General features: G+C 43.9%; 1 protein-coding gene and 1 long non-coding RNA gene across 3 annotated transcripts in view; both read left to right on the top strand.

The window, feature by feature from the left end:
* Window positions 1–12,793, top strand: part of LOC138668878 (uncharacterized) — a 265,220-nt gene that overhangs the window by 194,124 nt on the left and 58,303 nt on the right. The gene's annotated exons all lie outside the window — the stretch shown is intronic.
* Window positions 1–12,793, top strand: part of STX2 (syntaxin 2) — a 100,924-nt gene that overhangs the window by 31,390 nt on the left and 56,741 nt on the right. For both annotated transcript variants that reach the window (XM_069756053.1, XM_069756052.1), the window contains exon 2: window positions 5,801–5,878. In XM_069756053.1, the coding sequence (XP_069612154.1) occupies window positions 5,801–5,878 (78 nt within the window). The remainder of the gene's footprint in view (window positions 1–5,800; window positions 5,879–12,793) is intronic.

Below are 12,793 nucleotides of genomic sequence, written 5' to 3'. Positions count from 1 at the left end.
TCCTGCTGGAAGACCCATGACCTCTGAGGGAGATCCAGCTTTCTCACACTGGGCCCTACATTATGCTGCAAAATGTGTTGGTAGTCTTCAGACTTCATAATGCCATGCACACGGTCAAGCAGTCCAGTGCCAGAGGCAGCAAAGCAACCCCAAAACATCAGGGAACCTCCGCCATGTTTGACTGTAGGGTTCTTTTCTTTGAATGCCTCTTTTTTTTCTCCTGTAAACTCTATATTGATGCCTTTGCCCAAAAAGCTCTACTTTTGTCTCATCTGACCAGAGAACATTCTTCCAAAACGTTTTAGGCTTTTTCAGGTAAGTTTTGGCAAACTCCAGCCTGGCCTTTTTATGTCTCGGGGTAAGAAGTGGGGTCTTCCTGGGTCTCCTGCCATACAGTCCCTTTTCATTCAGACGCCGACGGATAGTACGGGTTGACACTGTTGTACCCTCGGACTGCAGGGCAGCTTGAACTTGTTTGGATGTTAGTCGAGGTTTTTTATCCAACATCCGCACAATCTTGTGTTGAAATCTCTTGTCAATTTTTCTTTTCCGTCCACATCTAGGGAGGTTAGCCACAGTGCCATGGGCTTTAAATTTCTTGATGACACTGTGCACGGTAGACACAGGAACATTCAGGTCTTTGGAGATGGACTTGTAGCCTTGAGATTGCACATGCCTCCTCACAATTTGGTTTCTCAAGTCCTCAGACGGTTCTTTGGTCTTCTTTCTTTAATCCATGCTCAATGTGGTGCACACAAGAACACAGGGCAGAGGTTGAGTCAATTTTATTCCATGTCAACTGTCTGCAAGTGTGATTTAGTTATTGCCAACATCTGTTAGGTGCCACAGGTAAGTTACAGGTGCTGTTAATTGCACAAATTAGAGAAGCATCACATGATTTTTCGAACAGTGCCAATACTTTTGTCCACCCCTTTTTTATGTTTGTGGAATTATATCCAATTTGGCTTTAGGACAATTCTTTTTGTGTTTTTTTTCATTTAAGACAAATTAAATGAAGATAATAATAACAAAGAATTTGTGTTTGCAATCATTTTCAGGAAGAAACTGAGTATTATCTGACAGAATTGCAGGGATGTCAATACTTTTGGCCATGACTGTATACACTGTACATCTACTATATAAAGCTGAATGTGTGTGTATGTGTGTGTGTATGTCCGGGATTGGCATCTGCACCGTCGCAGCTACAGCCACAAAATTTTGCACAGTCACACGTCTGGACCCCGAGAGCGTCATAGGCTATATTGTGAGGCGAAATTTTAACCCCGCGCGTTCCAATTCACCAAACAATTTTGCCCCTATCTACATAATGGGGAAAAAAGTGAAAGGAAAAGTGTTGGAAGCCGTCGCAGCTACAGCCACAAAATTTTGCACAGTCACACGTCTGGACCCTGAGAGCGTCATAGGCTATGTTGTGAGGTGAAATTTTAACTCCGCGCTTTTCAATTCACCAAACTATTTTTCCCTTATCTACCTAATGGGGAAAAGTGAAAGGAAAAGTGTTGGAGGCAAATTGACAGCTGCCAGATGTGAACAAGGGGGACTTAAAGAGTGAGAGCGATGGCGCCAAAGAGTATATACCGTATAGTTGCTAAGGTGGGACCCCGACATGGGATACTCACCACACACGGGGATATGAACACACACACAAAATGCGCCACACACTACCACGTGCTTGAACACATATACCACCCTCAGCACACATTTCACCACACATACACCAACCTCGCCACATAAAAGTCGAAACACAAAAGTCGCCGCTCAAGACTCACCACGCGCAAAACTCGCCACATGCAAAAAATAGGCTCACTCAAAACTCGCCACAAGTGCAAAACTCACCTCATGGAAAACTCGCCACACGCAAAACTTGCACATGCGGAAAAATTGCCACATGCACAAAATTTGCAACACATGCAAAAGTTGCCTCACATAAAACTTGCACATACTCAAAAGGCACCAGACATAAAACTCACCACGCGCAAAATTCGCCATGCGCAAAACTTGCTGCACACAACTTGCTACACTACCCTGTCACATGCAACTCGACACACAAAAAGTTGCTACACGCATGTTGCCACACAGAACTCATCTCACAAAAGTCGCTACATGCATGTCGCCACACACAACTCAACACACACAACTTGACAAACGAAACTCGCCCTAAAACACACACAAGTCTGGTATTAGCCTTCAAAAATAAAATTCTGATTAATAAGCAGACAAACTACAAGAGCAACAAATGTACCATATAGGAAATACGGCAGCTGTCAGTCACATAACCTGTCTATTATGTGTATGTGTGAGCTAATATATACTGCCAGGGGGAGGGCTTCCTGTTGGCTATGGATTTATCAGGCTGCCAATTTATCTTACAAATACTGAGGTAAAACTACTGAGCAAATAACGTGTTAACGAGGTCTAATACAGGAGATCACACAGGTATATACTATATACAGGGGAGATGACACACAGATATATACTATATACAGGGGAGATGACACACAGGTATATACTATATACAGGAGGAGATGACATACAGGTATATACTATATATAGGAGGAGATGACATACAGGTATATACTATATATAGGAGGAGATGACATACAGGTATATACTATATATAGGAGGAGATGACATACAGGTATATACTATATATAGGAGGAGATGACATACAGGTATATACTATATATAGGAGGAGATGACATACAGGTATATACTATATACAGGGGAGATGACACACAGCAGGTATATACTATATACAGGGGAGATGACATACAGGTATATACTATATACAGGACATGACATACAGGTGTATACTATATATAAGGGAGATGACAAACATGTATATACTGAGGTGAAAATGAGAGGTGTGAGTGCAAAATGAGAGGAGTGAGGGAAAATAGTGTAGTGATCGGAAAATGACAGATGTAAGGTCAAAATGACAAGTGTTAGGCGGGAATGAGAGGAGTGAGGGAGAAAATGAGAGGTGTGAGGGAGAAAATGAGAGATGTGAGGGGGAAAATTAAAGATGTGATTGGGAAAATGAGAGGCGTGATGGGAAAATAAGAGAAGTGACGTGCTATAACTAACCACAGATATTTACAATGCACAGGCAACGTCGGGCTCTTCAGCTAGTCTAATATATAAAGCTGAATGTGTGTGTGTGTGTATGTCCGGGATTGGCATCTGCACCGTCGCAGCTACAGCCACAAAATTTTGCACAGTCACACGTCTGGACCCCGAGAGCGTCATAGGCTATGTTGTGAGGCGAAATTTTAACCCCGCGTGTTCCAATTCACCAAACAACTTTGCCCCTATCTACATAATGGGGAAAAAGTGAAAGGAAAAGTGTTGGAGGCAAATTGACAGCTGCCAGTGAACAAGGGGGACTTAAAGAATGAGAGCGATGGTGCCAAAGAGCATATACCGTACAGTTGCTAAGGTGGGGCCCCGACATGGGATACTCACCACAAACGGGGATATGAACACACACACAAAATGCGCCACACACTACCACGTGCTTGAACACACATACCACCCTCAGCACACATTTCACCACACATACACCAACCTCGCCACATAAAAGTCAAAACACAACAGTCGACACTCAAAACGCGCCACGCGCAAAACTCGCCACATGTAAAACTAGGCTCACGTGCAAAACTCACTTCATGGAAAACTCACCACAGGCAAAACTTGCACACGCGGAAAAATTGCCACGTGTACAAAAGTTGCAACACATGCAAAAGTTGCCTCACACAAAACTTGCACATACTTAAAGCGTACCACAAATGCACCATATAGGAAATGCGGCAGCTGTCAGTCACATGACCTGTGTAATATGTGTATGCCTGAGCTAATATATACTGCCAGGGGGGAGGGCTTCCTGTTGGCTGGGGATTTATCAGGCTGCCAATGTAGCTTACAAATACTGAGGTAAAAACACTGAGCAAATAACGTGTGAACGAGGTCTAATACAGGAGGAGATGACACACAGATATATACTATATACAGGAGGAGATGACACACAGGTATATACTATATACAGGAGATGACATACATGTATCTACTATATACAGAAGAGATGACATACATGTATATACTATACACAGGAGGAGATGACACATAGGTATATACAATATATAGGAGGAGATGACATACAGCAAGTACATATTTACAGGGGAGATGACATACAGGTATATACTATATACAGGGGAGATGACATACAGGTATATACTGTATACAGGAGATGACATACAGGTGTATACTATTTATAAGGGAGATGACAAACATGTATATACTAAGGGGAAAATGAGAGGTGTGAGGTCAAAATGAGCTGTGAGGTGAAAATAGTGGAGTGATTGGAAAATGACAGATGTGAGGTCGAAATGACAAGTGTGAGGGTATGTGCACACGTCAGGATTTTTAGCGTTTTTTTTTGCGGAATTTCGCCATAAAAACGCTATAAATCCGCTAAAAAACGCTAACATTATGCATTGTATCATTTAGAATGCATTCCGCATTTTTTGTGCAGATGTTAGCGTTTTTTTCCGCAAAAAAAACCCATACCCCCAAAAATCCGGACATGCTCTATCTTTTTGCGGATTTTTTGCGGATTTCCTATCAAAAAGGACATTCCGGAAAATAAAAAAAAAAACGCAAAAAATCCGCCAAAAATCTGCGCAAAAAAACGCACAAAAACGCGCAAATTCCGCGAGAAATCAGCGCGAAAAAAGCACGCGGATTTCTGGCAGAATTCTCAGGATTATGTCAGGAAAAAATCCTGACGTGTGCACATATCCTTAGGGTGGAATGAGAGGAGTGAGGGGGAAAATAAGAGAAGTGAGGTGCTATAACTAACCACAGATATTTACTATGCCCAGGCAATATTGGGCTCTTCAGCTAGTCTAATATATTTATTTGATATTTCAGCTGTCTTTTCTGTACTGGCGCGGTTTGTGGTCTATAAATTAATCTGTGTAGTGTTTCATGAGCCGACTTCTGGGACATAAAGCATAAAGTTGTTTCTTTTTTTTTCTATTTCTAGCTCCACCTGGAATAAATCCCCACCTCCACAGTTGTTGCCACTGAATAAGATTTTCCATGTTTTCTTATATTTTATACCCCAATGCTCAAAGGTGTTTCCTCCTGGATGTTAATCTAGATGCGGCGTTTGGCTTGCACAGACACGACTTGCATCTGTATTTCTGAGTGACACATTTAGATGAGGCCTTGGGGATGTACATTCCTTTAAGAAAGCATGAATTCATTTTCTCCCAGCTGTTTTTGCTCTGTCATTTCACTTCACAAACGTAGCTGCCCAACATACGGAGTCTATAAAAGTAATGAAATAAAATATCCAAATTTAAACAATAGGTTCAGTTACATGCTTGTTTTAGTCCGTATGGCAGCAGAGAAAAAAAACAAATAAATGAAAACACACCATTAAATGGAGGCAGAGAAGGCATGTACAATTTCCAGGTGCGGAGATCTGTTCAAGTGGATAGGAGCTGAATTGCTGTACTCTGCAGCAGCCCCGGCGATGTATGGCGCTGCGGCGTTCACCCTGTACTTTGCTTACATCCTGCTGCTGCTAGAACAGTTCTGGTTGTCAGACCCCCAGCAATCTCATGTTGATGATCTCTTATAGATAGGTCATCAATATGTGAGTCCCAGACCACCCTTTTAACTATATACATACAGCCAATTAAGTACTTCTGTAGAGGATTGCAACAGTTTTTTCTTATTATTCTTATATTCTCGCGTTTCTTTGTTTGTACAGGCTAAAACATCTGAAGAAGATGGGGATTCAGTTGTTGTTATTGAGAAGGAACAATTTATGGATGACTTTTTCCATCAGGTATGAAGGAACTTTCCTCTCTATTAAATTATTTTTCATTATATAAGTCCTGTGCGTAGACTATTTCCTGCTGCTCTAGACAAGTCGATGGGGTAAGAGGAAAACCAATTAGCAATCTGTAATAAATGTGATGGCTTAACTTAAATGAGACAACTCCTTGAGTAATCAGCCAGTTGCTCCAGGTCTCACTCCCGACACCTTCGGAAAAGAGATTTTGCAAGGGGAAGGTGTTGTAGTACAAAAGATTAATGGCCCCGTCACACATAGCGACGCTTGAGCGATTCCGACAACGATACGACCTGTCAGGGATCGCTCAAGCGTCGCTATGTGGTCGCTGGTGAGATGTCACACAGTGCGATCTCCCCAACGACGCAGCAGCGATGCGGCGAACTGTAGCGACCTGTAGAACGATGCTATTTCATGATGATTCAATGGGACGTCCTGTCAGCGAGGTCGTTGGTAAGGTGTCAAACACAGCGATGTGTGCTACCCAGCGGGACCTCAACGATCAAAAAATGGCCCAGGCCATTCCGACACGACCAGCGATCTCACAGCAGGAGCCTGATCGCTGCTACGTGTCACACATAGCGAGATCGCTACTGAGATCGCTGTTGCGTCACAAAACTTGTGACTCAGCAGCGATCTCGCTAGCGATCTCGCTGTGTGTGACGGGGGCTTAACAATGTTTTGACTTTCAGGCTCCATGTCGCACCATCCACTGCTGCTTCAAACTTGAGACTGCCATTATTTTATAGAAATATCATCTTGGCTGTCTCATAAATAACTTTGACTTGCAACTATTACCCATATTATTAGTTATGCGGACTGCCATGTCACTTCATTGTTACTTTTTGCCCCTGGTAGTGGGAAAAATCTTTTTATTCCTGTAAACACAAAATACAACCTGTTCTCACATTTACTAGTAGCTCAGTGTGTTATTAGATTGATTCCCAAGTGAAGGATCACTGGTTCGAATCAAGAAGCAGTCCTGAAGAAGATTTTCCAAGAAAAGAGAAACTGCATCATCCAGCTCATCGATAGCGTTCTCTCAGCCAATAAAATTGTCAAACTGCATCATGTGAGTGCCATGACGGTTGGAAGAATATGAAATAAAGTCTGTCCATCCATTTTAATACAAAAGGTGGACATCCAAGCAAAATATTGGAGTCAACAAGTCGTCTCATCCCAAGGTCTATCAGTTCAGGGGAGATGAACACTGCAGTGGTGATGGCTCGTATGCTTCATGATAGTGAGATCCGAGACGTCCATGCCATCACCATGTGACACACACGTTACAGAAGTCTGGAATGGTGGCTCGAAAAAAGGTGAAAAATCCTTGACTTCAATATCGTCATATTGCGTTTGCAAAAATGACGAAAAGTGGACAGTAGAAGATGGGGAAACGGGTGATTTGGAGCAATAAGACTAAAGTCAATAGATTATGTTCTGATGAGTGCAAATTAGTCTGGAAGAAATAAGGGGAAAAGAGGCTAAAGGAATTGAAAGAAATATGTGGTTGTTTCCCAGCCAAAGACATTGGATACTTGACCTGGAACAATGGCGGTCTCGGTGCTGAGCTGTAAGTGAGTACCCTACAAGACAAGTTACGGTACATTGTACACTCGAGTACTATGGGTATGAAAAGAACGACATATCTTTCCAACAGGATAATGACCCAAAGCATTCTTTGAGATTGATGAAGAAAGGGTTCAATTACAATGAAGTAGAGGTGATGGATCGTCCCCCGCCGTCACCAGATATCAAGCACTTGTGGGGCGAGCTGAAGAAAAAAACTGTATACATGCCCAAGTGAGTTGACCAGTATGCACCAAATTTGAGGACCTGTAGAAGAGACCTGAGATCAAATTTCAGTTAACACATGTTTGAATCTGATCGACAGAATGTCCAGAAGGAATTGGGAAATGTTGAAAGCCAAAAGTGGATTTACAAAATACTAACAAATTTATCAAAAAATGTAAAATTTAGAATGAGCAAAACAGTAACAACAAAGTGACATGGCAAGAATCTGCATAACTAATCAATAGTTGCCATTCAAATTCTGAATGAGCGAGACAAGATGATTGTCTATAAAATGATGGCAGTCTCACGTTGGAAGCAGTAGTAGATGGTGCGATATGGAGCTTGAAAGTCAAAAGTTCAAAACATTGTTACCCTTTTGCTCGTCAACATATTTCATGGTAGCCATTTATATGAATAGCCATTCTTGTAATATAAGCACTGCTCGAGTCTACCAAAACTCTGGTACAGAGCAATTCTCCTTTCTGACTCCTAGAGTAGGACCCCAAGCAGTTCTAGGTTACTGATGATTTTGCTGAGGAAAAATCTCTCCAAAAGTGACGAGCACTCATAAGAAGAAAGTTGGATTAGTTCTCAATATACAATCTATATTATGTACTTGCATCAACTCAGGAAAAGTTATTTTCTCTAAAAGAATTAAAAAATTAAAACCACTTATTTAAAAGACCAATATAAAGTTGTTAAAGGGAATCTGTCACCTACTTTTTTGCATATAAGCTTCGGCCACCGCCATCGGGGGCTTAGCTACAGCATTCTGTAATGCTGTAGCTAAGCCCCCGATGTAACCTGAAAGATAATAAAAACAAGTTCTGCAGTGCGCAGGCTCCAGAAGAGGTCCGAGAAGCCCAGCGCCTGCTCACTGAAGTACTTTGCGCTGCCCTCAACAGGGCAGATGAAGTACGCCTGCACAGGAGCCGCGACAGGAAGCAAGGAAGAGGACGTCATCGGAAAAAGTTGGGAGGCGCCGGACTGCGACGCCCATCGGACCACAACGGGAGCGCCCCCCCCCCCAGGTGAGTATAATATAACTTGTTTTTCTTTTCTTTCAGGTTACATCGGTGGCTTATCTACAGCATTACAGAATTCTGCAGATAAGCCCCTGTTGGCGGTGGCCGAAGCTTATATACGAAAAAGTAGGTGACAGATTCCCTTGAAATAATATTTAGCTTGTTTATTTCTATAGCTGTTTGCTGGTTGTAGTAGTTGAGATGTTATTGCACATCTAAACAAATACTCCCAAGCCATTTGTGTTTTAAAGGACCTTTTGCTTTTTATAAAGTGACTAGATGGTGGCCCGATTCTAACGCATCGGGTATTCTAGAATATGTATGTAGTTTTATTTATGAAGTTTTCAGAGTAATGCAATTTTATACACAGGATTCGGCCGGCCGGCCGTGACCAATTAGCGAAGCGTGGTTCAAATTCCGCGCCAATTCGCGGGCAGACTGCGCCTGTCGCTGATTGTTCGCGGCTGGGCATGACCAATCAGTGAAGCCAGGGCCGGCTCCAGGTTTTTGAGGGCCCCGGGCAAAAGAAGTCTCAGTGGGCCCCCCCTCTTTAACATACCATGATTCATGATGCACAGATACAGTAGAGAAATATAGCACAGCCAAGTAGCGTATAACACAGCCCACGTAGTGTATTGCCCGCCCACGTAGTGTATTGCCCGCCCACGTAGTGAATTGCCCGCCCACGTAGTGAATTGCCCGCCCACGTAGTGTATTGCCCGCCCACGTAGTGTATTGCCCAGCCACGTAGTGTATTGCCCAACCACGTAGTGTATTGCCCAGCCACGTAGTGTATTGCCCAGCCACGTAGTGTATTGCCCAGCCACGTAGTGTATTGCCCAGCCACGTAGTGTATTGCCCAGCCACGTAGTGTAGCACACAGCAATGTATATTGCCCAGCCATGTAGTATATAGCATAGAGATGTAGTATATAACACAGCCCATGCAGTATATAGCAATGTGGGCACCATATCCCTGTTAAAAAAAAAAAAAGAATTAAAATACAAAATAGTTATATACTCTCCCTCCGTCGGCCCCCCCGTAACAAGCCGAGGTGTTTACCAATGGTCCTCGTGACGCTCCAGGCCCAAGAGTGCTTTGCGGTCTCGCGAGACCGCTACATCATCATCTCGCGAGACCGCATTGCATGGACCGGTCACCGGAGCGTCGCGATGGAGGGTGAGAATATAATGATTTTTTATTTCTTTTATTTTTAACATTAGATCTTTTTACTATTGATGCTGCATAGGCAGCATCAATAGTAAAAAGTTGGTCACACAGGGTTAATAGCAGTGTTAATGGAGTGTGTTACACCGCGGCATAAAGCGGTCCGTTAATGCTGCCTTTAACCCTTTGTGAGCGCTGACTGGAGGGGATTATGGAGCGGGCACTGACTGTGGGGAGTAAGGAGCTGCCATTTTGCCCCCGGACTGTGCGCGTCGCTGATTGGTCGTGGCCATTTTGCCGCGACTAATCAGCGACTTGGGATTTCCGTGACAGACAGAAGGACAAACAGAAAGACGGATGTGATCCATAGACAATTATATAGTAGATGGCAATATTGCTAGGATATGTCATTACTTTCATATTTTGTGAGTCATCAGCTTCTTGAGCCCTCACCGTGCTCTTTATCATTTTTTTTCTTGCTCAGTTGTGTGTCCAAGTGAGCGGACATTGGCCTCGACTATGTGAACAGAGTCTTTCAGTAGTGCTATTCCTGCGCCATCTGCAATGGGAACAGGCAGTTATATACAGCTGGCCTTCAGCTGTAATTGCCGAAACCACAGCTTTCTGAGATCTTGGACCTTTAACCACTCACACTGCAGACCATAATGCTCTCTTCCTCTGTCAATCCATAACCCCTTCCCAACATGAAAAAGCAAAAAATGCAATTTGCTGTTTTTGTTGTTCCCCTTCTTCCAAGAGCCATTATTTTTTTGTATTATTATTTTCCTGTCCATATAGACATATGAGGGCTTGCTTTTTGCGGGACCATTTACTTTTGAAAGACCCCATTCATTTTGCCACCTAGTGTACTGGACAACGAAAGAAAAGTCTAAGTGTGGTGAAACTGCGGGAAAAAAAGATGAATGCAATGCTGATATTTGTATTTGCAACGTACATTTTGTTCTAAAAATTACTTGGCAGTATGATTCTTCTGGTTAGGCCACATGGAGCATTTGGTCAGTATTTTACCTCGGTATGTGTAAGCCAAAATCAGGAGTGGCACAATAGAGGAAAGTACAATAGAAAAACGTCACCACTACTGTATTTATCATCCACTCCTGGTTTTGGCTTACTAATACTGATTTAAAATTCTGAACTTGTGAACATGGCCCCAGTACAATTACGGTGATGCTAAACTTGTCCATTTTCTCTAGTCACCTTCCACCACATCATAGGAGGTTGTCTCCACACCCTAATGGGGGACAGGAAGCACAAAGAGGTTAAAAGCCCCTCCCACCTCCTACTCGTCAGTTTCTTTCCTGTCCCCCCATGGGGCATGGAGAGGTTACCACGTATGCTGCGGGGCCAGTGACTGCAGCTTACCTCCTGTTAGCCGGGCAGTGGTGGTTGCGGGCTTTGCCTTCCTCCTCCGTTCTGCTCCCATCGCTCCGTGTCTGGTGGTTTTCGGACCTTCCTGGCCCACCTGCATCCCCACATCGGTGTAAAGAGGGCCAGTGATCCCCAATCGGAGGCCTCCCTGAGCTTTCCGGTCTTTCCTCCTCCCGTTTCGCGTTGTTTGGCATCCCAGAAGTGACGTTACCAAAGGGCGCGTGTCACTTCCAGGCCTTGTGTTGCACCCTGGAACGCATGTATTTCGGATCACCGAACAGCGTGCAGAAGCACGTGGAAGCCTGCTTTCGGACCCAGGGAAGAGAAGGGGAACTTGCCTGAAGACACCTCCAGGTAAGACTGATCCCCCTCAGTATGGATGGTGCTTCCTGCCGTGCGTCTGCAGAGCTCAGCTCTGCCCCCGCTCCAGTAAGTCTGATGTGGGGGGATCCTAGGCTAGGGTCCTGGGCAGTAGTAAATGGTCCCTCTGCTTATACTACTCTTCCTCTCTTTCAGGGAGACAAGTCTGCCCATAAAGCCCCTGCAAAAAGACTCCCAAATGTGCTATCTGCAATATGAAGCTTTCCTTGCTATGGGAGAAGCTTTGTCAAGTGTGCACCGATAAGGTGGTCAGAGCAGAACAGCCCTCCTCGAGGAAATCCGTACCCTGGTTAAGCAGGAGATCCTCTTTAGTCGCCTTTACCTCTCTCCCTCCATCACCCCCCTCTCTGGGACCATCTCCTTCTAAAAAGAGGAAAAATCAAGTGGAGGACTCCGAGCACTCGGAGAGATAGGAAGAATCTACCTCCCCTTAATCTTCAGAGACGAGAAAATATATTTTTTTCCTCCTCAGTATATAGAAGAGCTGGTGAGCGCAGTACGGAGTACTATGGGGTTGGAGAAGGAGTCAGTCCCTCAGTCCATTCAGGATGAAATGTTTGGGGGATTAAAAACAGGGAGACAGATTGGCTTTCCATTACATAAAAACATCCTGGATTTGATATCTCATGAATGGGAGCTACCAGAGAAACGCCTTACCACCCCCTCAGAATTGAAGCATAGGTTTCCCTTGGAAAGTGAGTGACTCCACTAGATGGGACGTTCCTAAGGTGAACGTACAGGTGGTGAGAGTAATGAAAAAAAACCACACTCCCCTTTGAGGATACTTCGCAGTTGAAAGATCCGATGGATAGAAAGTCTGCTGAAGAAATCTTGGGAAACATCCACTTCTGTGTTAAAATCCAATATAGCTTCCACCTGTGTTGTCAGAGCCCTCTTCTGATGGCTGGATGAGTTGGAAAATCATATATCCCAGGGTACCTTAAGGAGTGAGTTGTTGGACTCTGCCTATTCTCCAAAGAGCCACTGCCTTTCTAGCTGATGCGTCTATGGAGTGGATTAGGATCGCTGCCAGATCCCTGGTTCAATTTAACTCCGCCAGAAGAACCTTCTGGCTCAAGATGTGGAGTGGCGATGTCACTTCGCCTTTAAAAGGGATTGAACATAGTTTGACTTTCGAATATGTTTTTGGGCC

Source organism: Ranitomeya imitator, chromosome 1 (genome assembly GCF_032444005.1).
Source record: "Ranitomeya imitator isolate aRanImi1 chromosome 1, aRanImi1.pri, whole genome shotgun sequence".
Classification (NCBI taxonomy): Eukaryota; Metazoa; Chordata; class Amphibia; order Anura; family Dendrobatidae; genus Ranitomeya; species Ranitomeya imitator.
Note: the sequence above shows the minus strand (reverse complement) of the source record. Positions and strands in the feature narration are given on the sequence as shown.